General features: G+C 38.1%; 1 protein-coding gene across 1 annotated transcript in view; it reads right to left on the reverse strand.

Moving 5' to 3' along the window:
* LOC131959561 (zinc finger protein 385B-like) overlaps window positions 1–22761 on the reverse strand; it is a 93521-nt gene extending 70760 nt beyond the window's left edge. The window contains exon 1 of the mRNA XM_059324768.1: window positions 22624–22761. Within this exon, the coding sequence (XP_059180751.1) occupies window positions 22624–22666 (43 nt within the window). The 5' untranslated portion in view covers window positions 22667–22761. The remainder of the gene's footprint in view (window positions 1–22623) is intronic.
* Window positions 22762–26255: the final 3494 nt, after the last annotated feature.

Consider the following 26255-nt stretch of genomic DNA (forward strand, 5'->3'; position numbering starts at 1 on the left):
GCTTTTTAAAAAATCTTCACACAGTTACCACAACATCAGCCTGTGTGGGCTATACAATTAACGCAATTCTTCTACTTTTGACACAAAATACACACATTTTACATGTTTAAAATAAGTTTTACCTCCTTTTACACACAAGCTCAATCAAAACCAAAACAGTAGATGTTAACTGGTGAATTTTCAATTGCTTTCACACAGTTTGTCAAAACAGAAAACCTTATGTTCAAAACTAATGAATTGAAGATTACATTGATCACAGCTTCTGCTGATGAATGACAGCTAAATGCTGATTTTTTCCCTGTTTACAAGTCATTTTCATTTGCAATACAGTAAAGTGTTCACTGCAAATCCTGTCATTTACTGTCTTCTTCTTTCATAAACATTCTGCAAAGCTGCTCTGACATGGGTCGTTCACTTTTTGTACAAAAAAAAGGAACAAAATTCATGGTCAACAAATGAAAAATGAAGAACATCATCACAAACATTAATTTACATGTGTGATCAATACAATAATCTGTTGATTGTAAAAGGAAAAGGAAAAAGTAGATTTGACACATGCAAAGTGATTCAGTTTGTGTTATTCCATCAGTTGTCAGTGTTTTTATGACACTGTGCTGTGACTGACTAAATGTTTATGTTGGAAGACAACGTGTGTCAGTGCTTTGGTAGATTTGGTGAACTGTGTTAGTGTATTACAGTTTTTTACAACCGCTATGATCCGTTTGTCAGAACCTAAAAAAATGTTTTAAAAACTGTTAACGCACATCACACCTGAAACACACAATTCCCCAAACAGTTAATTTCATGCTCAAAATCATGCAGTGCAACTAAACACAGACACACACTTCCAAAATACAATAATACACTAAGACAGTTCACCAAATCTACCAAAGCACTGACACACGTTGTCTTCCAACAGAAACATTTAGTCTGTCACAGCACAGTGCCATAAAAACACAGACAACTGATGGAAGAACACAAACTGAATCACTTTGCATGGGTCAAATCGACTTTTTTTTCCTTTTCCTTTTAAAATCAACAGATTATCCCCACCTCCATGTCTCCAGTGCCCGTGGGGCTGGTCGGTGTCGGCAAAAGGGCCTTTCTGTGTGGAGTTTGCATGTTCTCCCCGTGTCCCCCGAGGATCTCACAAAAACATGCATTGATCCTGACCGCTATAGTGGTCGGGGCGCCTGATGGGAGGTAGAGGAACCGTTAGGAATAACGTGATCCTCCCACGCGATACGTCCTACCGGGGAAACTCCCCCTGTCAGGTGACAACAAGCGGTCTGCTAACTCCGCATGTCTCGGAGGTTCAGGGCTCTCCCCAGACCGACAGGGACGAGGTGGCGCCCAGGATCATGATATAGGAAAAACTGGGTTTTAAATAAATGGGTTACAAAAGCGTGGGACAAAAATAAAAAAAATAAAAAATAAAAGTTTACCAGAACTCATCTTCTGGCTGGCCGTTTCTTCTGGCTTCTGTGTTTTTTCAGTATAGGTTTGTTGTGTTTGTCGTAGCAAACTTTCCAGAAAATTCTTTTTGTCGATAGACCATGTCCAATTGACATCAATTACTCTAATTCAGGAACAAGCTTAGGTAAGGCAGTCTGTGATATAGTTTCCACATGTTGTGTTCCCTCATGATAGCAAAACCTCGTCTCTATGGTTCACTCTGAAAGGAACAGAACATAAAGCGTTCTTAAAATGAGAAAATGAATGAAACATGACCATAATGCAGTTTGGCCACTGGTTTTTGGAAAACTGTGATAGAAACAGTACAGAAAAATATACATGATAGATATTTTTGACGATGAATTGTCATCATTTTGGCTATTCAGTAGCCCACCAGCATATCAAATTAGAGCTTAAACACTTAAAAATGCTACTTTTCGTAGCATAAAGAAAATACCTCTCAACCAGCTGACGACATTATCTGCATTTGTGTCTGTTACTCTTCAACTAACTTGGGGCATGAATGGCGCTTAATCTGGCAAGTGTTGTATTTTCTAATCTAATATAAATTGGCAAAACAATTGCAATTGTGCCTTCAAAGCATAAAGTGTATTTATTATTGGCATATAATTCATTATGAAATCCATTTCCACATAATCACACTGTACTGAATTAAATAAAATGGAGTGGGTAATTGGGAAAGGATGTAGTTTCTGGCTATTTGCAGTTCAATCTGGTGTTTAGCAAGGATTAAAAAAATAATTTAAAAATTACAACAATTAGAGAAGCAGTAGCAAAAAAAAAAATCAGCATCAATGTTTTTTTCATAATGTGGTGCAACAGAATGTTTCAGTGCACCACATGTGATGCTGAATCACCCTCAAAGCCAGATTATTAACCAAAACACATGAATATCAATGAAAATAATGGCGACACAAGATGCTGTGGAGCCCCAGGAGCCTGGGTAATTCATGTGAAAATGCACAAGCGTGTACACACACACACAAACACACACACACACACACACACACACACACACACACACACACACACACACTCTGGGGTAGCTTGGCCGGGTTCCCAACAAATGTCTGTACTGGTTTGGCATCCATCTTGTAGACACCTCACAGCAATCACCAGATAACACACACACGCGCGCACACACACACACACACACATACACATACACACAGAGCACTCTGTAGCAGGAGATTAGGTCCAATGTTAAACAAAGAGGGAGAGCAGGTTTCTGACATGCCAGCTCTTTAATTAGACCACTGGTATCTGAGGGGAAACACACACACACACACAAACCTGCTCCAGCTAAGTGCGTGTCTGTTTGTCACAGTAAGACGGTGCGACAGCCCGATAGGAGGTGAAGCAGCCAATCAGCTGTCAGCTGTCTCCTCTGATGTGTTGGGAGGCTCCACAGGACCAGGCAGCCCTGCGTGCCACCTCTTTGGCAAACCACTGTAGAGTTTTTGCCAGTGCAGGCGACTCACCAAATCCAGCAGGCTTTCTAAACATTCAAATCCATTTCATCGCCACTATGAGAGCACTATGAGCATTAGTCGACTGATCAATTAGTCAGTCGACAGAATAAATAGTTTTACTTTGATCATCAGTGAATTGTTCAAGTAATTTTTCATGCAAGAATAGCAGAAAATGCTGTTTTCTGCCTTTAAAATGTGGATATTTCTTAGACCACCATTGTTTTCTTCAATTTCTTCTTCATTTTAAGGCCTGGTACAACTAAATGTACATTTATTTGGACAAGTATAATGATAACAACAAAAATAGCTCATAAGAGTTTAATTTAAGAGCTGATATCTAGCCATTTTCCATGGTTTTCTTGATGATTTTGGTTATCATAAAAAAACATGGAAAAATGACTAGATATCAGCTCTTCAATTAAACAAGTGTACCTTTAGTTGTACCAGGCATTAAAATCAACAAGAAATTAAAGAAAAAATGGTCAAATATTTTTTTCCATGACTCTATATAAAAAAAACAAGGCTTAGAGTATGTTATTTAAAGCCAAAAATGCATTATTGTAGCTTATCATTTCAAACCAGAATTAGTATCAACAATCCAAGAGAAAACACATGTATTTCTTCAAGGAGAATTTAAAACACTGATTTTATCTGATAAAAGACCTTCAGTGAACAGAAATTATTTTATTTTAAGTTGGCAGCAGCACACCATGCTGTTATGAGCCGGATAGGTTGCCCCAACAGTTTCATAATGAATCAAAAATATTTTTTATTTCTCAACGGATGGGTCCTATGCAGTCAACCTGTGGGATTAAACTGATTTATAAAGCTATATGCCTTGATTGCATTCTTTATATAACCTGCCTATCAATCCTCTTTGAGCTCAATAAACAGATAATATCTGAACAGGATTCTTCTTTGAAATCTTCCAAGACACATAGACAGAAATCCTGGTATGCCACCTAAACCTGAAAACTTATTGATTAGTAATGTTATGGATTTTGTTCCCGTTTCTCAGATCTGCGGTTTTTCAGGGCCAACTGTTTTTCTATCGCCATCTTTGCTCCAGATGGGTGTCTGAAGGTTCAGCAGCCAGTATGCTTTTTCAGAAGTGATTTTCAGATAGTCGAAAAGCCTCATAAAGCCCCTCCCTCCACGCCTTTTATCATATTAGTGAAGGCTGTGTCTGACCATCATCACTTTCCAAAACTGACAACAACACCTACTTCGAAATGTGATTGGCCAGTTGTGTGGAGACGAAAAAGGAGCAAAGACTTTTTTATCTAGCTCTTGAGAAACTGTCTGAAAGTGTACTGGTCTGCAGCCCGCTGATTGAGAACCACTGATTTTGATGATGGCTTGGTGTCAGTAATGGAAGCTGGAGGGGAAAAAAATCAATGAGCAGTTTACAGAAAAAAAGATCCCCCCATATCTTTCCACCTTATAGGTTATAGAGAACTGACACTTCAAAATCAACTGCACCTGGTAGTCCAATGGGCCAAATCGATATAAACTGTAGAGACTAAGATTGACCTGTAGCGTCTGTATTGTTATTCGGGGACACATAGGGGATTTTTCAACAGATAGAGAAACATTCACATCTATGAGAAATTAAGAGTTTCTGATTCACCTAAACAGTGCCACTCAGACATCAGAATACACACACACACTGCAACAGATCACTGACACACCACATGGTCAGTCTGGTACGGTGAATTAATGCTGTAATGTGTTTGATCCTGACAGGCTGCCATATATTATGAATGAGACTGATGAGATGCTGGCAGCTGCCATCATGTTTATGTGCAGGATTATGGGAAGCCTTTCTGTCATCGCTGACCAGACACACAATGTGTGCGTCAAAATGTAACAACAGAACAATGGGAAGTAGCAAGTGCACCTCTTTAACATTTGACCTTGACTTCAGAGAAGCATCTGTTGCCTCTCACCAAAGGTAAGACCCTGTTTTTTTTAGAAATGGACTCATAAAGATCAGTGTAAACGGCTGTCATGTTCATTGTAGTTTGTTACTTTTCTGAGGTGAAGTTCCTCCCCTTCTGGTGTCCCCAATATAACCTTATTTTTATGAAGTACTGATCTTGTCAATATAAATATTTAACACATCACTAATGTATCTTCTGCATGCATTTACATGCTGGTCCAGAGCTCAATATATAGCAGTATGGCGATACGAAATATTTCACCCTAATATTTTATATTTTTCACCATCTACTTTACACTCACTGTAAAGTTACAATTTCTGTTGAGGAAATATTAAAGCTATTCCATAATAAACTATTCTGAAAGGCCTAGAGGGAAGTTCACATCGAGAAAACCTTTTATCAGGTAAATAGAGTGACTAAATGGCCACATTTATTGCACAAAAGCCAGCCGTTTGAGATCCACACATGATGAGCTATTCAGTCTGTTCACTCTGTTTCAGTGAAACAGAGTGAAACTGCACAGTTGGACACATTATAAATGTGCTGAGTACGACTTTGTTGCAGAGTGAAACTGCACGCACAGTTCCACAGTCACCGTAAAAGCAGTAGTTATAGCTTATTACGTTTGTTTTTGGGCAGCTTTTCTTATCAAACTCCACAAAAGGATTTCAGGATGCATTTTAAATTTCTATATAACATTTGCAGGAATGACGAAATGTAATCTCCTTCTCCCAGGTGGAGTCCCTTAAACTGAAGCGTCCTCTCGTATGTGGCCAGGCAGAGCGGCTGTCATATAGAGACAATAGTTGCCTTAAATAAAACCGCTGCAGGAAGGACTCAGCCTTGGTATACTCTATCAAGTGAGATACATGGTGCTCTATAGAGACAGAAAATAACTAGTGACCACCTACGATGGGACATAAAGTGCCTTTACCTTCTTACTCCCAACTTCAGGTGCCCTTGCTCGTATCCTTCATATTGATCTCAATCTGTGGAGTTTCGTGACTGCACAATTCAATCATGGAACAAAAATGATTAGACCACCCTTGTTTTCTCTAATTTCTTGTTCATTTAATGCCTGGTACAACTAAAGGTGCATTTGTTTAGACAAATATAATGATAACAACAAAAATAGCTCATAAGAGTTTAATTTAAGAGCTGATATCTAGCCATTTTCCATGGTTTTCTTGATAATGATTTTGGTTATTATCAAGAAAACCATTGAAAATCAGCTCTTAAATTAAACTGTTATGGGCTATTTTTGTTATTTTCATTATATTTGTCCTAACAAATGTACCTTAAGTTCTACCAGGCATTAAAATGAACAAGAAATTGAAGAAACAATAGTCTAATAAGTTTTTCCATGACTGTATATATGGTGACAAAATCTGCCCCAGGAAATATAAACATCTGGCAACATACTCAAAACCCCTTCTGTGGTGGCGTCCCGGTGAAACACAGACACCTCTGTCTCCCCCTTTCACTCTGTATCTCTCATGGTCAAAAAAAGAAGAAAAATCTCCCAAAAAATCTCCCAACTGCTTCTGTGTTAGTTCCTGCTGCAGTAGGTATCTCCAGGACCACATTGTGCTGTGGTGACACACAAATACACTGACTCACAAGGTGAAAACAATAGTATTGCTGTCACAGCTGGTAATCACCCACACAGAGCAGAATTTGCACTTGACAATTTTTGTTTTTATCAGAGAACTTCTGTGGAGCCAATTATGGTGCATTTGCTTTCTAGGTACCAAACCATGTGACGTTAGCTCCTGCATTAACTATAAAAAAAAATATACAATGTACACTTTGTACAGTAGTGTTCAAGTGGTAACTTGTTTGCCATGTAGCAATAGAAAATATACTTAAAACCTGGATTAATCTTGTTAGTCACACTGGACTGCTATTATTTTGAACACTACTGTATATCATTGCATGTTCCTCATCACAAGCAAACCAAGATGTTACTGGTTTCTGAGTAGTTTAAACTTGCTCAATTACTTCATATTGATGTCTGATTCTATTTTTGACAAAGGTTGTATCTACCATAGCAAAAAAAACTTTAAACCAATGGGATCTTGTAAGAAATGACATACACCTATAACTTAGAAGAAGCTTGAAATGTCACATGCAGAAACGCTGACATGACCCTTTACTGAACTGCTAATTTGGGATCCTGTCACTGCAAATACACAGACAATTCAATACCCAATGTGTCTGACATTGTTAAATAAACAGATATGAGTCTTTGCCATGTATTTTTACCCGGTGACAGGACATTAAGGATTCAAGAATGGACACCTTATTGTGGCCAAAGCCCTTGGTAAGCATCCAGCTCTATGATAAAAAAGGAGCAGAGGACATGGGATCAAGCCAAGGACGAAGAATGGTGCAGCAGGAAAGGAGAGGATGTTGGGAAAACCGAAATGAGACAGAGGTGTTCGAACAAATTGAGTTTTTTCAATATATAAGCAAAGTAAAATACAGCACGGACGGAAACGCAAAAAGATGCAGAATATGATCGAAAATGCATCAGTCTAGGACAAATGGGAGAACTGGGACATTAGGGGGGAACTTGGTAAGGACATTTTTTTTTTTTTATCTGGAGGGAGGAACTGCACTCCAACCAAGGGCAACAGCAATTGTGGGCATCTGTCATCGGCCATCTGGGAGAATCCTCAGGCTGCTGTGGGGAGCAAAGCAAATGTGACCTGCGCAGGAATGACATCAGTGCACAAGCAAACAGAGGGAAAAAAAGGAAAGTGCCTCGGTTATCAACAATAGAATTTGGGTAATTGATGCAAAAAATACAGTGCAGTAGGGATGGGAGATATGGTCAAAATCTTCTCTCACAATATACTTAAATATTATACTATTTTATGTTACGCAACTGTATCATGGTAGAATAAATTAAGAAATGGTTTAAAATCATCAATCTTTATTTCAGACACACAGAAGGTTCCATATAAAAGAGAAAGAAAAGAAAAAAACTACATAAAACCATCATGTGCTTCAAATTTAATTATTTTCTTATCTGGATCTTACATACAAACAGAAACAACAGCTTCACCTGAGACAGATCCTAAATTAAAAAAACAACAACAACTTGTAAGCTTAGCTTTGCATAAAGCCTGGAAACAAACAGCAAGCCCAACTTTTTCCAAATGTTGCGAGGGAGTGCTGATTATAATAAGATGGATTAGTTGAGGCGACTGTGCCGTTTCTGACAGGGAGATGTGGGCTGGTGAAGTCAGCTGTAATCCTCTTTCTTCCCTCTACGCTAAAAACAAGACTTGACCTAAATTCTCTTTAATAGTTTTAGATACATTTAACAAAGGGGATTTATTGCAAGAATTAGCATGGCGAAGTCATGCCAAGAAAATGTGTGAAATTGTAAAATCAAGCCATCTTGTTTTTCCCGGTGCTATCCATCCTGCGATCGACAAGGAAATAAACTTTCTGGCTGTTTGGAGGATTCAGCAGATGCTTTATTATCTGTTGAAGATAAAAATGTAAAGCCTGCTAAGAAGACAGTAATGGAGTGGAAACTTCACAGTGATTTATTCTACATCATTTTTGCTTGACTGGCTTGAAAGTGCAGCCAAAAACAGATGTTTCTTTTACTAGAATTACCACCTCACTACTGAAGTTGGAGTTTACATCCATGTCTGCATATAAAAGTAAAAATAAAGCAAATTCTGACAGCACAAAGCTGTAGCCCTGAAAATAGACAATGCTTCAAATACTGCCACAAATAAGCTGCAAATTCTAAAATGTGGTGCTTCAGCAGCACAGAAGATCTATACAATCACCACAGTTTCAAGGTTGGCACCCGAGATTAGTGTCATTATTGCAGTATCATTTCCCTTTTATTCCAAAGTTATGACATTGAATAATAGCCAGAAAAGTGTTTTTGAAGAACATTTTTATGTCTCTTTTGAATAAAAAATGTCATCACTTAATTTTATCACATTAAACCTCAACCTGAGTCTCAATATATGGGTCTAAAATAAGGTAGCATAAATTAATAGTTCACTATATTATCAGTATGCCAAGTCGTTTACTTGCATGTAAAACATTAATCATAATGTTACCACTTTGGATGATGTTTTTATGCTTTGTCCTGATTTGTTTAAGTCTGTTTTAAACTGCTGGTATTACAACTAATAGCATACTGATAATAAAAAATGTCTGTTTTCGTCACAGATAATATAAAAATCAATTCTTGTTGAAGTGGCCAAAAACAAAAGTGTTTTTCAGGTATCCTTCTTCAGGGGACAGTGTCTGACCTTAATGCAGTACAGCATCCAAATCTGCTACATCAAGTTGAAAGTGAAAGAGCCGTAAAATGTGCAGCTGTCTAAGTAAAAATAAACAGTGAGCAATAAGAGTGCATGGGCTGGTAAAATAATATATTAATTAAATATTTCACACATACCTCTCGTGCCTTATCTGCAGCAACATAGAGAAATATTTTTAAGTGGCCGAATGACGCACCAAAAAGGGTCAGTTTCAGTTTCTGACAAACCGTTTAAGAACTCTATTCTCTGGAATAGAGATGTTCCATCTTGAACTTAGATTTTAAACGCATAGCCAGTTTGAATTGTCATGGCAGCGTTGAGTTGTTGAGTCCATTATTCCAGTTCAAATTGTGAAAATAACTTCTTGAAATCAACACTGCTAGCCATTTTAGCCGAGGATATTGAGTTCTCCTGTCACTGAAACACGGGTGTGAACACGTGTTTACATGTTGAGGCGACCCGGGGTCCAGCCGGGTTAAGCCCCTTCCAGCCTGTTTTCCCTTTGGGCTTCGTGCTCCTGACAGCTCTCAGATCAGTCGCTGCACGACACTGATATCACAGCTGAAGCTGACATCTCAATCACAGAGACAAACACCACATCTCAATCTGTCTCTCTGCCGACCTCTTTAAGTGCATTTTCAGCTTTGGCTCCAAGTTACATTCTCGTCGTCTCTAGAACTTCAGCAAATGCTAAATATATTAATGTAAACTGATGGCGTGCCAAGTAGAAAATCCTTCCATTTGAGGAGAAACGTATGCTTTCCATGTGGAGTGTCAGCAGGCGGTGGGCGGAGGGAAGCACGGAGGCAGGGATGACTAACGAGGATGACTAAGAGATGTATTCAGGGTGGTTTTCCGTGTCATTTGTCTAGCCCATGTCTGGCTTTATCAGTTGATAAATATACATTGTGTGGGGTTGAGACTCCTGTGAAACTGCTGGCTCTTTATAAAGGCAGAAAGCACAGTAAGGAAAGAATGAGTAATACTTCAAATGTATAGTCATTTACTTCAATAGGTGCCAAACTTTTATTTTTCCCAGGGATTGCAGGAATATCTGAATATAGAAGTTGGGACGCCGCAACAATTCGCTAAACTTTTATTGCATATATGTGATTGAAAGCGATACAAAGACAATACATCTTATGTTCTAACAGATAGACTTTTTGTAAATATACTCAGATTTTAATGCAATCCATCTTATTTACATTTTACACAGCGTCCCAACTTTTTTTTGGAATTGGATTTGTATTTATATTTGAGTTTATTATAGTTTATAGAGTTTAGAGTTTATTTATTATTATATTTGAGTCGATTTATTTGAGCTTTAGTGAGCTCAGTGAAATGAAACACAGCTGAGGTTGCTGTATTTCCAATAAAAAGGAAAATGTATTTTATCATAAAACAAACAAATCATTTTTTAAATTCAAACTAAACAACTGAAATTATTAAATTGGTCAAATTTGCTATTGCTAGTTAACGGTTAATTAATAATAAGCTTAACATAAAGCAGTTATTCAATAATAATCTAATATTAGGTTGATCAGTTTATGGGTCAAAAAAACCCTTATTAACCCTGGAGTTGTCCCGATAATATCAGGGCTGATACTAACTGTTATCGACTGAAATAAGGCCAATCATATACTGATTCTGCTCTACTGATTGTCAGCTGCCTGCTTGTGTTGTAGCTCTGCTCTCTTTAAGGCTCTACAATGTGAGCCCTCTTCTGCTTATGAAAGTGGACATTAGACTGTTTGAATGTGAAAGATTACTTGCAAGCAACAGGGAGTGACTCAGGAGTGAGTTTTTATACATTGCAGCCTTGCAAAATGCATATATTTGCTAAGCTACCAGCTAATTATAGTGAGCAAATAGCAGTACTAAATGATCTGGAGGCAGCTTCTTGGTAGGTCTAATCAACTGTCGCTAGTTAACGTTACTTTCATGAGATCCAAGTGAGAGGTCAATTCAGGAGTCATACTCTCCTCTTTCATTCATATCACATTTAGGCTTGTTGATAATAGTTTTGAACAAGGGCCTTCAGTATTTGGATCAAGTAGTGTCTAGGTGTGTAGGTGTGTAAAAGTAGTCCACTGCTCACAACTTGTTTCTGCTGCCCCCAACAGGCCAAAAAAAAGTTATTGAAGGTTTAAAGAGATGAATTGGTGCTGGACTACAGAATTTCATCTCACATTGCAAAAAAATTACATTTCTGCAAAAGTTATACATGTTTACTAAGTTCTAAAAAGGAAACTTAAGACAGTGTCACTCAGAACCTGTTGTAGCAGACATCTTACTGCTTCCAGTGAAAACATTCATGTGTTATCATGTTGATTCTTAGCTATCTGCATTAGTAATTATCCAGCCAGACATTTGATTAAATTACTTTTCACTTCAATGAGAAACTGCTGAAGTATCTAATCACACGGTGAAGAAATTCAATGGCGTTTTATTTCTGGAGCAAATCATCCCGACGTTGACAGATGACTGCAGATAAGATCGCTGCTCTTTCTTGCTTCCATTCCCCTAATCATCCATCCTCCAAGTTCTTATCAGTGCTGATTCGTATTGGAAACCTGACAGGGTAAATTGGATTGACTTTTAATTAGCTGTACTCCCCAGGTAAAAAGGGTTTAATTGCCTGCATTATCTCACTGGTTTCTTACGGTGGTTGGGTAAAGAGAAGCACTGGACAGCTTTTTCAACAAATAAACCAGTGTGACTGCTAGTTAGTTTGTCAGTTTGAATCAAATTCTTATCTGCCTCTAGCATATGATAACTAGGAGGGCATGTGGAGAGGACAGAGGCTAACACTTTATTTCATAATGTTACAAAACAAGTGAAAAAAGTGAATTTGTGCATCATCACCATGATTTGGATCCTCTCCCAAAATGTAATGGGTGCTTCCTGGGCCCAACTACAGCAGTGTTTCTCCTTTAATCATTCAATCATTACAAATTATGAACAACACTGCTGTAAAATGTCACATGATCATAAACATCCTTTGCTCTTTACTTCAAATTTGATATCTTTCAAAAAATTCAAATAAATGGCTACTTTTAGGGATTCGTATCAAGACACACAAGGAAAAAAGACCTAAATGAATCCCCAAGAGTCTTAGCATTCCGGTGATACCAAATTTGTTCAATTCCAAGACCGTTTAGTTAACCCAGTATCTAGAAATATTCTAATGCAATTGGCAAAATAGACACATTTGTACTACATGAGAAACAAATTGTGTTCTTTTGGCATTCAGATATTTTTAGTTCAAAGGGAATCCTTAGAAAATGGCTGTGTCACTCTATCCCTTGCTAAAATTTATTCCAACTTTGGAGGGTTTTTTCACACCTTTCCTGACAAGATAGCCAAATAAACATGGCATTTTTTTAATAAATTACCCCAAACTAATGGCTCAACTAATTCTTAAAAGCTTTGACGGTAAAAAAAGCTGTACAAGTACCGACCAAATATTAGAAGCAAGTCTTGAAATTCATACACTTTCTGCAAAAAAATGAACAAAAACAATATTTAACTGCTTTATTGTATTTCTGCATAATGAGACAATATGGAGCTCCCAGCAGCTGTTACCCACAAATGTTCATCTATCACCTGAATTAAACACTCCACAGGGAACAGAGGAGCAGCACACTTCACTTCTTGCAGAATATAGGCAAAATGTGAATTTTACTATAAACTGACAGAAAGAAAATACTAATGTAACAATAATTAATTGTCAAGTCTGTTTGCAGTACAACAGTGAGTTATCATATTGAGCATGAGAATGACATTGTTGAGATTTAAATAAAAGTAGGCTAATTTTAGTCAGATGACCGATCATCACATCATGTTAGTGGACGCAACAGTCCAGAGGCTTCGCCCTCGGCTCCCTGTGAGTCAGTCATGACTGAAGCAGACGGCACTAGACGAGCAGCAGAGCCACGCTATAATGGCTCCTTCAATTAACGACCATTTAATTTGGCCTGCTTGACTGGTCTTTTGTGCTCAGTAGTAAAGGCCATTACAGGGAATAAACACACCATTTAATAGAGGAACAAAGAGCAAAAAATAATTTCAGAATAAAGAGACCAGGACAGAAATGGTCTGGGTGCTGCTTTTATTGGCAGAAATCTGACTTCCAATATTGCCAGCTGTATTGCGTGACCTGCATCTAGGGGGTTTCTGCTATACGTCAGGGATTAAATATTTTTATATGAAATTGATTACTTTGGTGGTCTGTTTGTTTTGTTGGATGATGTGTCATTCAATATTGTTATTGATGGCATACTGTATGCAGAAGGCCAGAAATATTCAGAGAGAAGAAAACTCATCTGCTGTGAAATACCATCAGGGTGCCCCCTTCTTAAAACATTTCTGTATCAGGTGAATTTCTCAACACTAAATGTAACACGGGTTAGCATGGGACACCATCACCGCTGTAACTGATCAGAAGCAGTTCTGTACTGAGGAGAATTATAGAAAAAGTGCAAAAGCCTTGTAAATTTCAAATCTATTTCGATGTTGATGGAACAAAAACGTGCAGCACTTATTCAAGAAGACATGAAGTTCATCTTCATTTAAGGCTAGCACCTGGCACATTTTGTTTTTTATTAATTAATAAGTAGCTTTGTGAAATAAAGGTGAAGTATTATGGGGATACTTTTTGTGCCATCAGCCACAGACAAAAAAATTAGGGAAGTATTGATTCCCATGAATAGCAAATGAGCCAATTGACCAACACACTGAACCACTTTACAAAATCTCAACAAAAAGATGAAAATGGTAGTTTGGTGGGATCACATTTTTGCAACCTGCAAAAACCGCCTTGTCTTGGGCTCTAAAGCTACCAGGGTTTTCCACAGAAAAATGTTTGGTGGCAAGATACTCATATTCTGATGCATCTTGTCTCATGATCAACTTTTAAATCAAAATCATTCTTATAGACAATAAGGATCAAAACTGGACATAAAGAATAGTTTTCAAAGGCCTTCTGTTCACATCCATTTAAATGACATTTTCTCTGTGGCCATGTCACCACACACACACACAAACACAAACACACACACACACACACACAAACACAAACACACACACACACACACACACACACACACACACACACACACACACACACACACACACACACACACACACACACACACACACACACACACACACACACACAAAGCTTTTTCACACTGCTGCCTGCTGTGTTGAATCTGTACCTGCAATGCAGCCACGGGGGAATGGAGAGGTAATGGACCGTAGGAAATTCAACTTCCCACACAGCCCTCAAGGTCTGTCCATCGCTCCGTCCATGATGATGATGGGGACTCAAAGAGTAACTATCCATCAGGGCTGCTTTCTTACACACAGATATTAAAACATATGTATGCATTAAATGCAGGTGAAATGTTATATGTAAAATATAATTTTTGAAAAAAAAAAATGAGATGGAGAAATCAAGGGGCTCTCTGTGCATATACAGCACACTGTGTGTTAATATTATAGGGCATTTTATTTATTTATTTTTACACAGAGGAGCTTGTTGTGCATGTGAGAAAGTGGAGAGATAGTGTCTGTATGTGTTAACTTTGTGCCTCGTAAAGATCAACAGTCCAGCAGCTTATAAAAACACTTTTATGTTTCTCCAAACAGGAAAGCTGACGAATCCACCTCAGGGAAGATGATTCATGCCGTCAATGTAGTGATATACGAGCTGTGAAAACTCCTTACAGCAGGTGTAACCAAACATTTAACTTAGTTTTATAGACAGAAAGCCCATTTCTCTTCAGTTTTTTCAGTTTAACACAGCTCAGTATTGACCCGCTTGTGTTGTCATTACATGTCTCCTATTGATCTTTTGTGGGCATTTTGACATTCTCGCAGCACCTTGAAGGATTGTTTTTCCACCCTTGGCTCCAGCTGACAGACATTTGTTAGGGTGTGGGGGATCAGTACAGAGTGAGAGAGGTGGCTCTGCCTTTCTTCACTTCTGAGCAGCCAACTAAAAGATCACAGTTATCAGTCCAGAGGCAGGTTTAAGCCGCCGCTGTGTGAAGGAGACTGTCATCTGACTTGTAATGACACAGCCCGAGAGCCATTACATCTTTGATTGGAGACGTAAGCAGAAATCCATTTCAGTGGGTCTGAGGTGAGGCAGGGAGAGAATTTGTTGTGATAAGGTGTGCTGCACATTTACTGGTGGAAGCTTCTCTGCGGCTGACTGTGGTTTGTAATTTCACCGACAGTCCATTTCAAATTATTACTGATGCTGAATGGACAGATTTTTGCCAGATTGAGCCACACAGGATAAAGACAGAAGGGTTTCGTCTCAACATATTTTATCTTAATCGGCCCTTTTTTCCGTGTTACTATCAGACATCTGCAGACGAAAATGTGTGTTCACAATGCAGGCGGGGGGTGCAACAATGAAATCCTGGGAAGAAAATGGCTGCTCTGGAGCACTCTGGTGAATGCGACACTGCAGGACTCTTAGAGTCTTGATCATATGCACCATTTTTCTCTTTTTCTATCACATCTTCAAGTATATATTCAATGAAACAACATCTGTTCAGTATAACTAAAACAACTGAACAATTAATCAATTTCCATTGACAAAAGAGATTAAAGCTCAAACATTTGCTGTTTTTTAGATAAGTGAAACCTGAGATGAGACCAAAAGACTGGGTTTACTATGGCAGGAGGATCCTATTGGTGGACCTCCCTGACTGATTTAAGACCTGTGGTTCTACATGTGACAGAGCAGGTGGTACGCTCCATCTGCACCGTTAAGAGGCTGGAAACCTGCTATAAGCAATATCTGTAGAAAAGCAATTTAATGCGAAACCTCAAACATGATGAAGTATTTCTAATGCACTGCTGTTCTTCCAGCTTCACCCTGGATGGAGCTCATCCTCTGGGAAACCCAACAGTCACAAAGCCACAGTGAAAAACAGCTTTGTAAATCATCCCCATCACTGTGCATGTTTTAATGTTGCACATATTTGAGAAAGAGACAACCAGCTGCAACCTCACATGTCAGACTGGGAGAAATATCTCACAATCTGGCAATGACAAGTTGAAATTACATTTCTTTAAACATGATTTACAGTTTATTTGTATTTAAATTAATAATTTACAGGACTTTGCTAAAAAACAATGTATGTCCCCAAGAAAAGATTCCCTCTCAATCATCACTTATGACCCACTAGAAGTGTGTGGTGCCCTCTGCCTATATTTCTCTTATAATAGCAGACACAGGACAGAAAAAACATAAATATAACGAGGCGAAACGCCAAGCTGCTTCCAAAACAAGTGTGAATCTGGCGTTTGGATTCACTTTTGTTGAGCTGGGGAGGAGGGGCCAAGTTCAAATTCTGTTTTTACAAACTGTAAACACTGTAAACAACAACTCTTGCATAGTACATCTTTAAAGTATACTTATTGCAGTATTTGTAATAGAAGAGGACACTGATGCATCTATAACTGATTTCTTAGTTATACCAAGAATAGTGTTCAACAAGCTGTGTTCAGGACAGTAAGATTTCAGTTTGATATTTAGTTATTTTGTTTTGGTTCTTTTTAAGTGGTTTTCAAATTAAGTTTTTGGTTTGTGGGTAATAAATGTTAATGTTTCTCTACACAGCAAACGGCTAAAATGATGGGTTTGTATACCAGCCATACAAGCTAAAGTGTAAATTTAATGCAGTATGCCAAAAGTACCAGGATGTCCTACTACATCTGTAACTTATGTTGCATTACGCAAGTCGGCATGATTTTCTTGCTATTCCTACCCACAATCCACTGCACAGTATTTATGTGAACCAGAGGGTCAAGGTTCAAGGCGCCATGTTGATGGTGGCGATGATGCATACTGCATGCAACAGTATGTCCTTCGTAAGGGCAGCTGCAGTAAACATTAAAGAAAAAAGTTTGATTTGGAACAGTGTTTTCATGTCAGACACCAGGCAGATTAAATCAGGCTTATCTAGAGTGATTTTCTTACATTCTTCTCATGTATATGTATTTTTGTGTAATATTTGATAAGGTTATATTTTGTATTTACAAGGCAACACTAGATGTGCCACTGAAACTGTGTTAAAACTATAATTGCATTCAGTGCTACTGACCTGTGGCTAGTGCTGTGCCATGTCGTATCGTTCACAATAATATCTGTATTTTTTTTTATGGTTAAAAAAATGCATATCATGATATTGGCAACATTCCTACTTCTTGATGTAGTGGCGTAAGGTTGATCGTCAACCAGTCAGTCAAACCCCGACCCCCACCTCCCCGTCCTCCTCCCAGACATGCGTGCGCATTCACACCCTTACACAACTGAATAAACAGAGCTGCCCTCCCCCCTGCGCTTCAAAACAATTCAAGCATGATAGAGAAACGTGCTGACCTGTCTGTATCTGTCCCGCCCCCACATCATCTCTCCGTGTGCGTCTGTGTGTGCGTGCGAGCCCAATTAAATACTATCAACTAGTACGGGTGGTTCAGATCCAAACACACTGCTGCATAATGCATTTTCTTAGCCAGTGCTAACATTAGCTAACAATTAAAGTTGTTTGAATCACAAAAAGACGACTTACTTCCTGTCGCTAAACACATGCAGCTTTCAAAATAAGAGCACAGTGTGTTAACAGAATCCACCACATAATTTACAAGAAGACTGTCAAAATAAGATGCCTTAAATAAAACATATAAGAACCTTTATTCTCCTTTACAATATTTCATTAAAATATGCCCCCGGAACCCCTAAATGGTTATTTTTATTATTTACTCATACTCAAGAGTCAAGAGTCAAGAGTAAGTATTTCTAGATCGTCAAGTTCGTCAAGATCATCATTATCGCAAAAAATAGTCTGAAATATTGTGATATTCTTTTAGGGCCATATCGCCCATTGCATTATTCAAGATGTAAGGAAAAAATTATATTTTTTACAGGAGACAAAATAAGCCGTGTTTGATAAATAAAACTGACAGTGTGTAAGAATATTTTTAACCACATTCAGTTATATTTTTATTTCAAGCCTTGTGTAACATCCAACACATTATTCCTAAAGGGACTTTGGTGACATGTTTGTAATCCAACACAATAAACTTTACTTGTTTTATATAATAAACTCTTTCGTATAGTTTAACAACAGCATTACAATATAAACATTTTTCAAGTTTAGCATATAATGATGTTTCTGTGACTCAGTGCAGCACATATAATGAGATTGTCACACTTTATCCTTTTGTTTCCACAAATTTGTATTTTTCTCATTTGGTTTCAGCACAATGTTTTTATGGTCGTGTATTGTCCGGTTTTAATTGCATTTTATCTTGCCAGATAACCAGAGGCTGTTCAAATAAAGGAAGAGAGATTTGTGTGCCAGTAATGCATTAATGCACACTTGAAAACTTTCTGTGGAATATTAATAACGCACATTAGGAATAGTATTTGGGAATACCTATGAGATTTCTCTTTATTGTCCGTTTAAAACATAAATAAAAACGCAGCTCTGGGAAATTAACTAAAAGCCCGAGAGTGATGATTCTAAAAGAAGAACCTTCGCTACGTCATGCCAATGAAAAAAAGTAATATTGCTCACAAGTCAACAAAAATGTATTGTGGGTGATTGTTCAGTCCCTGGTGGACTTTATCAGCAGGAGCCACGAGTCCATTGACAGCGAAGGGCTGGAGCTCAAGCTGCTCCCGTCCCAATCTCGTTCCACATGATTATTCTCAATTTCACAGCCGATGGTTTTTACTGAGACAGACGGTGGCGACCAAATGCCAAAAGTACAGAGGAGACCGCTCTGAGGTGGGAGAGAGAGCGAAAAGATAGGCTGGTCACTCAACTTCATCACCAGTGTTTGGGATAGAAGTAATCTGTGAATGTGACCTATTGCCAGGTGCAGGGTGGTGAGGGATGTGACGTGCTGCTAGATGTTAGGTCTGAAAGAACAAACTGGCTTCATGTGGAGGAAAACATTGGCTCTGCAGGTAGAAACACAGGTGAAACCATTCATATTCACAACTCTTCTTTTTTAATCTTTAGATCAGTGTTTTGATTTCTCATACCATTCTGGAGACATAACTGAAGATTCTCCCATCATACAATCATGGAAAAAATGATTAGACCACCCTTGTTTTCTTCAGTTTATGGTTCATTTTAATGCCTGGTATATCTAAAGGTACTTTTGTTTGGACAGATATAATGATAACAACAAAAAGAGTTTAATTTAAGAGCTGATATCTCGCCATTTTCTATGGTTTTCTTGATAATAACCAAAATCATTTTTAAGAAAACCATGGAAAATGGCGAGATATCAGCTCTTAAATTAAATTCTTATGAGCCATTTCTGTTGAAAAAATGCTAAAAAAAATGTGTATGATGATATTGGTCCCCACAGTAGCTATTTCATTATAGTGTGAGCATTTTTAAAACTTGACCTCACTCTATAAAATGACCCGTTGTGAGCACTAGGTAAATCACAGCCTCATGAAACAAACTACAGAGCTAGAGGATTTAGAGGATGTATGGCCTTCCTAGATACATCAACAATAAGGTGGTTTCTAAGCAGAACAGAAGCATTCACTAATCATCAGGCTGCAAGCTTTTAAATACTTTAATGTGTATTTATATGTGTGGTATCCACTGTTATCTATTAAGATATTAAGAAATTGTTTCAGCCCTACATACAAAACAGCATATTTGCAAACTGCATGTAAGCAATGCTTGCAAATTAATATTTTAATCGCAAAAATGAAAAAGAGCCAGTGAACTACCACAGTAAATAATAAGCTCTGTGAGCGGGGGATAGGTAAGACAGCTAAGGTCTGTCAGTTCTTGTCCTCCAGTGCTCCCTGAAACAGCCTTTAAAAAATACTTTTAAATAGCTTTTAAAAATACCTGTGTTTCAGGCACTGGGTGGCCTTGCACCACATTTTCTTGTACTGGTTTATAAGCAAAGAGCTAACCAGTTTTTATGCTCCTTGTCAATGAACGACTGTCACTTATTTTAAAAGCCGACTGAAAAGAGCCTTTGTTTCCTTGATGTGTGTAATGTAATGTGTATTTAACGTAAATCACAGTTTATGTATGAAAGATGCGACATAAAAGTCAGCTTTGTCTTTCTTCAGAAAGCTCTTTTAGTGAGTTTGAGTCATCATGCTGCTCGGAGAGTGTGAGTCTGTCCCAGCTGCGTAAACACCTAAGAGCCCAACAGAATCACACAACGTACGATGAAACTCTCCCAGCCTCGCACAGGAGGAGTGCTGGTGAAAATTATGGCATCACTCTGGAGAGTGGGCAGTAGGAGGTGCGGGATTTGATGAATCAAGGACCTTTTGTTCACAGCGAAAATGACTGCTTGCATGCAGTTGGAAAGAACATCTCTTAGGCGATGCGGCGGTGCTTGGCAGGCAGCAGGCGGGCGTCATTTGGAGCCATTTAGGTTTGAAGCTGACGCAGAGGGGGGACGGAGGAGAGCAAGGTCATTTAAAGAGGATGCAGAAGATGATGTGGCCAGTGCTGGGGTGTTTAAGTGGGTCTGCTCTGCTTGAATTGAGTAGCAGCTGAGTATGCCATGGCAACACTCACAGTAATGACAGTGTGAGACAAACAGGAAGAAACATAACTGAACTGAAATATGGCCAGCAAGGCTGACACATAAGGTCTTTCACTGAATGATGTATAGTCGAGGCTGTAAGTTGATTAATGGATTAGAAAATGAATCAGTAAATACACTAATAATCAGTTAGGGGAAAGGATCTCTGTGAAATGTGAATATTTTTAGTTTTTTTTTAGTCTTCAACAAACACTCTGAATGTGTCAATTTCTAAATTTGTATTTTACAGACCAAACAATCAATATATTGATACAAAATATAACCACCAAACTGAGCTCACCCTTTTTTCTTCTCAAGATGATTTTACAATACATTTCATGCTATTTGTATTTTGCAGGGGAGTAATTTGGGGTTCAGTCTTGCTTAAAGCAATCTCAAACCCATCAGCTATCAGTCCAACAACAAGGTCCAATATTTCTGGGGTTCCAGTTTAACCAGCGGATATCTGTATCACTTCCTCTTCCGTATGTCACAGTCCATTTAGCAACTTGGGACACAAGAATGTAGTAACTACTACTGCGACAAAGGCCGCTTTCACAACCCAAAGTTTAGTCCTATTTAACGTATCTCTAGTATGGTTAGATCTTCGTTACGTTTCATTTGGTCGACTGGGAATGATCCAATTGTACTCTGGTGCGGACTAAAAGAACCGGTCCGTTTCCAAATGAATCCTAGCACAGTTTGATTGCACTGGGATCACAGGAAATGAGCCAAAACGCAGCGGATTGGGGACTAACTTTGCCGGCATTATGTGAGATGTAAACTTTATATCTGTATACTTTTACATTTCTCTTACATGTATGCACAGTGAAAGCAAACCAGACAAAAATACAAAATAAACCAAAAGCATCAAAAAATCACTCTCATTCGTACTAGTCAAACAGACTTGTGTTGTGAAAGCACCATCAGGCGCCAATGTGTGCCGCCTTGTTTGCTCTTTACAATGACAGTTTACCTTCAGTCAACCAAAATCCACCTAAACCTCATTGGTCAATGGTACTTGGACTACAAATGAAATCCACTGATAACAAATATGGTCCTGTTGCCTCAAGGTTCTGCATTCATATGCAAAAAGAAGAATTAATGTAAAAAATAAAAAAAAGGCAAAAGGTAAGACAGGGACATATTTCTCAAATGGACACTCGAAAAAAAATGCTGCATTGTCCATCTCTGACCTTTCCAACTTATTTTGCAGGACACTTAAGGTGGTTTACACACACACACACACACACACACAGGCCTGGAGTGTGAGAATGTGCATGTGAACAGAGACATTTACACCCCGACTGAGACTTTGAGTCAACAGATGCTTCAAGTCCATATGGTATAAATAATTAGACTGCTCTATTCATTAACCTGGTCAAGAACATTTGAGCTTCATCAACAGGGATATCACAGCTGTCAAGAAACTACTACACCCTTGAGCAATGACAGAAATACTTCATGTTTGTAAACTATTTTAAAGCTAAGATAACAAACACAACTGTAAACTTTATATTAAAAGGTCAAACGTGTTTGCATCCTGTCACAAAGGTTTCTTAAACAACTTAGTTTAACAACTTAAGTATATGCGAATTGAGGAAATAGGCTATCATGTTGATATTATAAAACTAAGACAAACATATCGTTAGCTAATTAGACTTCTTTGTTGTTCTTTAGCCAACATTAACAGCATTTTGACAAAGAGGCACATTGTAGAAACATCAGTAGAAACATTTGGTCGGAAGATACGAGCAGTGTACATGTGTGTCAGACGACCAGCAGACAAACAGCGTCGACTTGTACAAATTAAAGCCGTTTTCCTACCTGTGTGAGGTGGATCCACCGGTCCTCCGTTACTGCTGTCCATTTCCAGTCGCCAGATTACAGCGCGAGCTCAGCTGCAGGCGTTTCAGTCCCGCGAGCGAGTCAAGGAAAGATAAACCACGCGGATAGTGTGCGCGCGCTGTGCCACCGCCGCCTGCGCGACTGAGATACCAAACCGTTGCGCGCGAGGCTGAGAGAGAGGGAGAGGACAACTGAAATCAGAGCGGAAGCGACAGTGGCAAATGTGAAATGTTAAAAAAAACAGAAAAACAACCTGATTTGCTGAAATGTACTTGTTAAAGCCAAAGAAATGTGGCTATTAAAGTCACAGCAATTATGTAAATATATAGAGGGTAATGCAGCTTTTGTTTTATTTACAGTAATTACTTTATTTATATATGATATGTAAATAAGCTGAGAAAGCCAGTTGAATCAGTGCAATCATAGGAGCTTTCACAGTGTGCCATTTATGTTTCTAGACTATTTGTAAAATGTGAATTTTCTTTCTACAATGAAAACTATTACTATTTTTAATTTACATGCAAATAGACTATTTTGCAGTTTTATTATTTATTTATTTATTCTGCTGTTTTTGTGTGTATAAATGGTTTTAAAAAATGGTACATTTCCATAGACACCTGTGTCATTTGTTTGTATTTTCAGTTCCTGGCAGCTTTATAGTTTGTTAATTAAAATAAAATGAAAAATCTGATTGATAGCCAAGTTTGTGTCGAGTTTTTCTCGACACAAACTTGGCTATGCATGTGATGTAAGGACAGACTGAAAGATGCTAAACAGAGACAGAAATTAATGCATAGCAAGTTGACAAATTTGAAACAAAATCTCCTGGACATCAGAGGTTTAATTCTCGAAATATTTTGTTTTGTATGTAACAAAATGAGTGTTTTGAGCCAATATCAATCTTAATATTGGCTCTTAGAAAACATTACCACATAACATAAAGATTTGTTATACCTTAAATTCATGAAAGCAATATATGTACCACCAGGGCTGGGCAATATGGACCAAAGGTCATATCCCGATATATTTAGGCTGAATATCGATATACAATATTTTTCCTGATATTTTTTATCATAAAGTGAGAGCAAATGATCAGTCAAAGCCAAATATGACATGTCACAAGTAGTTTTATTGAAACCATTTATTCAAGTGACCATAAATAGACCATAAAAACACCAGGAGCACCTTTGAAAAAAAAAAATCAAAGCTCCATAAAGTGCACATTTAAATAAAAATAAAAATATCTTGAATAAATATAGCCTATTAAATAAAATAGAAAGAAAAAATGTAATTATATGAGAAAAGAATAATGAACATTACAAAATAACTAAATATGACAAACCCTACTAAGGGCAGCATTTATATATAAAGAAAGAAAAAAAAGAACTATATCGATATATGCGATATGGTCAAATTCCATATCACGTTTAAAAATATATCAATATATTTTTTATATGGATATAACGCCCAGCCCTATGTACCACAGAGTGGGGCATTATCTTGTCATTAACTAGGCTTTTTTTTTTTTAGTGGCTGTTTCTTCTATATGTATTTCTGAACTACAATTTCTTGTTGGATTCCCACATATATTTGGGAACTCACAAGAGATGGATTTTTTCTATGTCAAAATTGAAGCTGTAGAGGCCAAGATGTCCTAGACATTTTAGTCTCCATGTTGGGTCAAAGCATACATTTCCCACAATGCCTGTTAAAAGCCCATGTCTTTGTTGTATGGATTTGTAGTCTCTAAACCATAATCAGGGTTATTTTCTATCCCTCCAGAGCCACAGAGGACAATATACAACCAGTAAAGGTAATCTACTCTTAATGGTGACCAAATTAGTCTTTTATGTAAAATGTGTATGTAAAATCAGTGGAGCAGCCTTAAAAAAATCCTCCTTTTTATTTTCCGAAGACTAAAGATTAGAGCAGAGGTATTTAACTTGCTTTTGCAAAATGACTTAAGGCCAGGGGCCAGTTAATAAACAAGCATTATGTAATAAAACACTAAAAGGCCCATAACTTATCTTTCTTTAAAGTGCTGACTTTCAATTAACCGTCTTATAAAATTACCTTGTTAACTAAATTAATTGACACAAGGATTAACACTATAGGCCTACTATGACAGATAAATCATATATTTTTACTATACTCAATTGCTGCAACTGCACTTAAGTAAATGTGAGTTTGTACAACATTAAACACAACTCTTCTATCATGCAACCCTTCAAATATTAGAATGATTCCTAAAAATAAACTGGTCCTGACAGGGGAAGAATGAATAGCTTGTTTAAGCTCTTTTACTATGAAATACACAATTGTGGAAACAGGTTTCTGACGATGGGGTCCGAGAAATCCTCATAAAGAAGATTTATATACTCTGACAAAACAATTTCCAGTGTGAATCAGGTTATTGTCATTGTAACTTGGAAAACGGTCCTCAGGCCATCCAGCAGCTTGTTTGACCCACAGGTCGTTAATGGCCTGCCACAGGGCTAAAGCCTACAGTGTCAAGAAAACATCTATCTGTTCTGTTATTTGCTCATTTTGTCTGGTGAAAATACTATTTTGCATGACCTCACTTGAAGTCTTTGTAAAACACCTGCTGGCGTTTTTACAGCCCTGAAACAATGCTAATGCATATCCTTAAATCTATTAAAAACCACCTAAGAGTCACTTGCAGTGAGATTAATTGGTTGCGGGTCAAAGGAAAATGTTGTACTACTCTGACATGTCACGTCAAAGGCTCCCCCCCTTTGGGTCCTGTTTGTGCTGGAGGGGTGGCTATCACCAGGAATCACTCTCCAGTCCCTCCCCCTTTAGAGCCCCTCATTAACATTGTTGGGCTACGTTCAAAAGCAGATGCCTGCAGATGAACTCGGGAGTACAGTGACACAGGCACATGCCTGAATGTGCTGCGGCTGACCTGGTTGTGTGTGTCTGGGTCAGCTGTCAGCCGGACGATGATGGATGCTTGGTGGAAACATACTTGGAGTTTGAGCTATGTCCTTCTCATTGAGGTCCTTTGGCACCCTGCTTGACCTCGCCACAAGGCAGCCACCCTAAAAATAAAAAGGTGCACATGTGCTTGTGTGCACATACAGGCAGAGACAAGGGTGTAAGATATCACAGCTCATCAAGCGACGTCTCTGTGGATACAAAAGAAAACATACAGGCATACACACAACTGGGCGCTCCCACAATAGTTGAATCAGCCTCCTGTTGTTAAGGCTGGATTTACAAGGTGTATATGTTACACTTCCATGAGTCCAATCAAGCATCAACGTTAATACCAATGAGCGGCTCCACCATCATCTTGAGAGCTTTCATTAAAGGACATTTATATTCTTCTGGTCCCCGAATTATCAGAAACCGCAGCGCATTTCAGTTTAACCTGGTCACCATGGCAACATTTTCTGACTTCAAAGTTTGATTAAGATGGCACTCTGAAGGATACAAGTAGTTCATTTAAAAAGAAAGAAAAAGTGAGAATGTGGAACAGAAGAAAAGATCCACTTTCAGAGCTGGAGCCAGATAATAACTGCAGTTCAGTGTCTGAGCGTGACCACAATAATCAACTTCTGATTCATTGTGACATTAGTCCACTACAG

Source organism: Centropristis striata, chromosome 21 (genome assembly GCF_030273125.1).
Source record: "Centropristis striata isolate RG_2023a ecotype Rhode Island chromosome 21, C.striata_1.0, whole genome shotgun sequence".
Taxonomy (NCBI): domain Eukaryota; kingdom Metazoa; phylum Chordata; class Actinopteri; order Perciformes; family Serranidae; genus Centropristis; species Centropristis striata.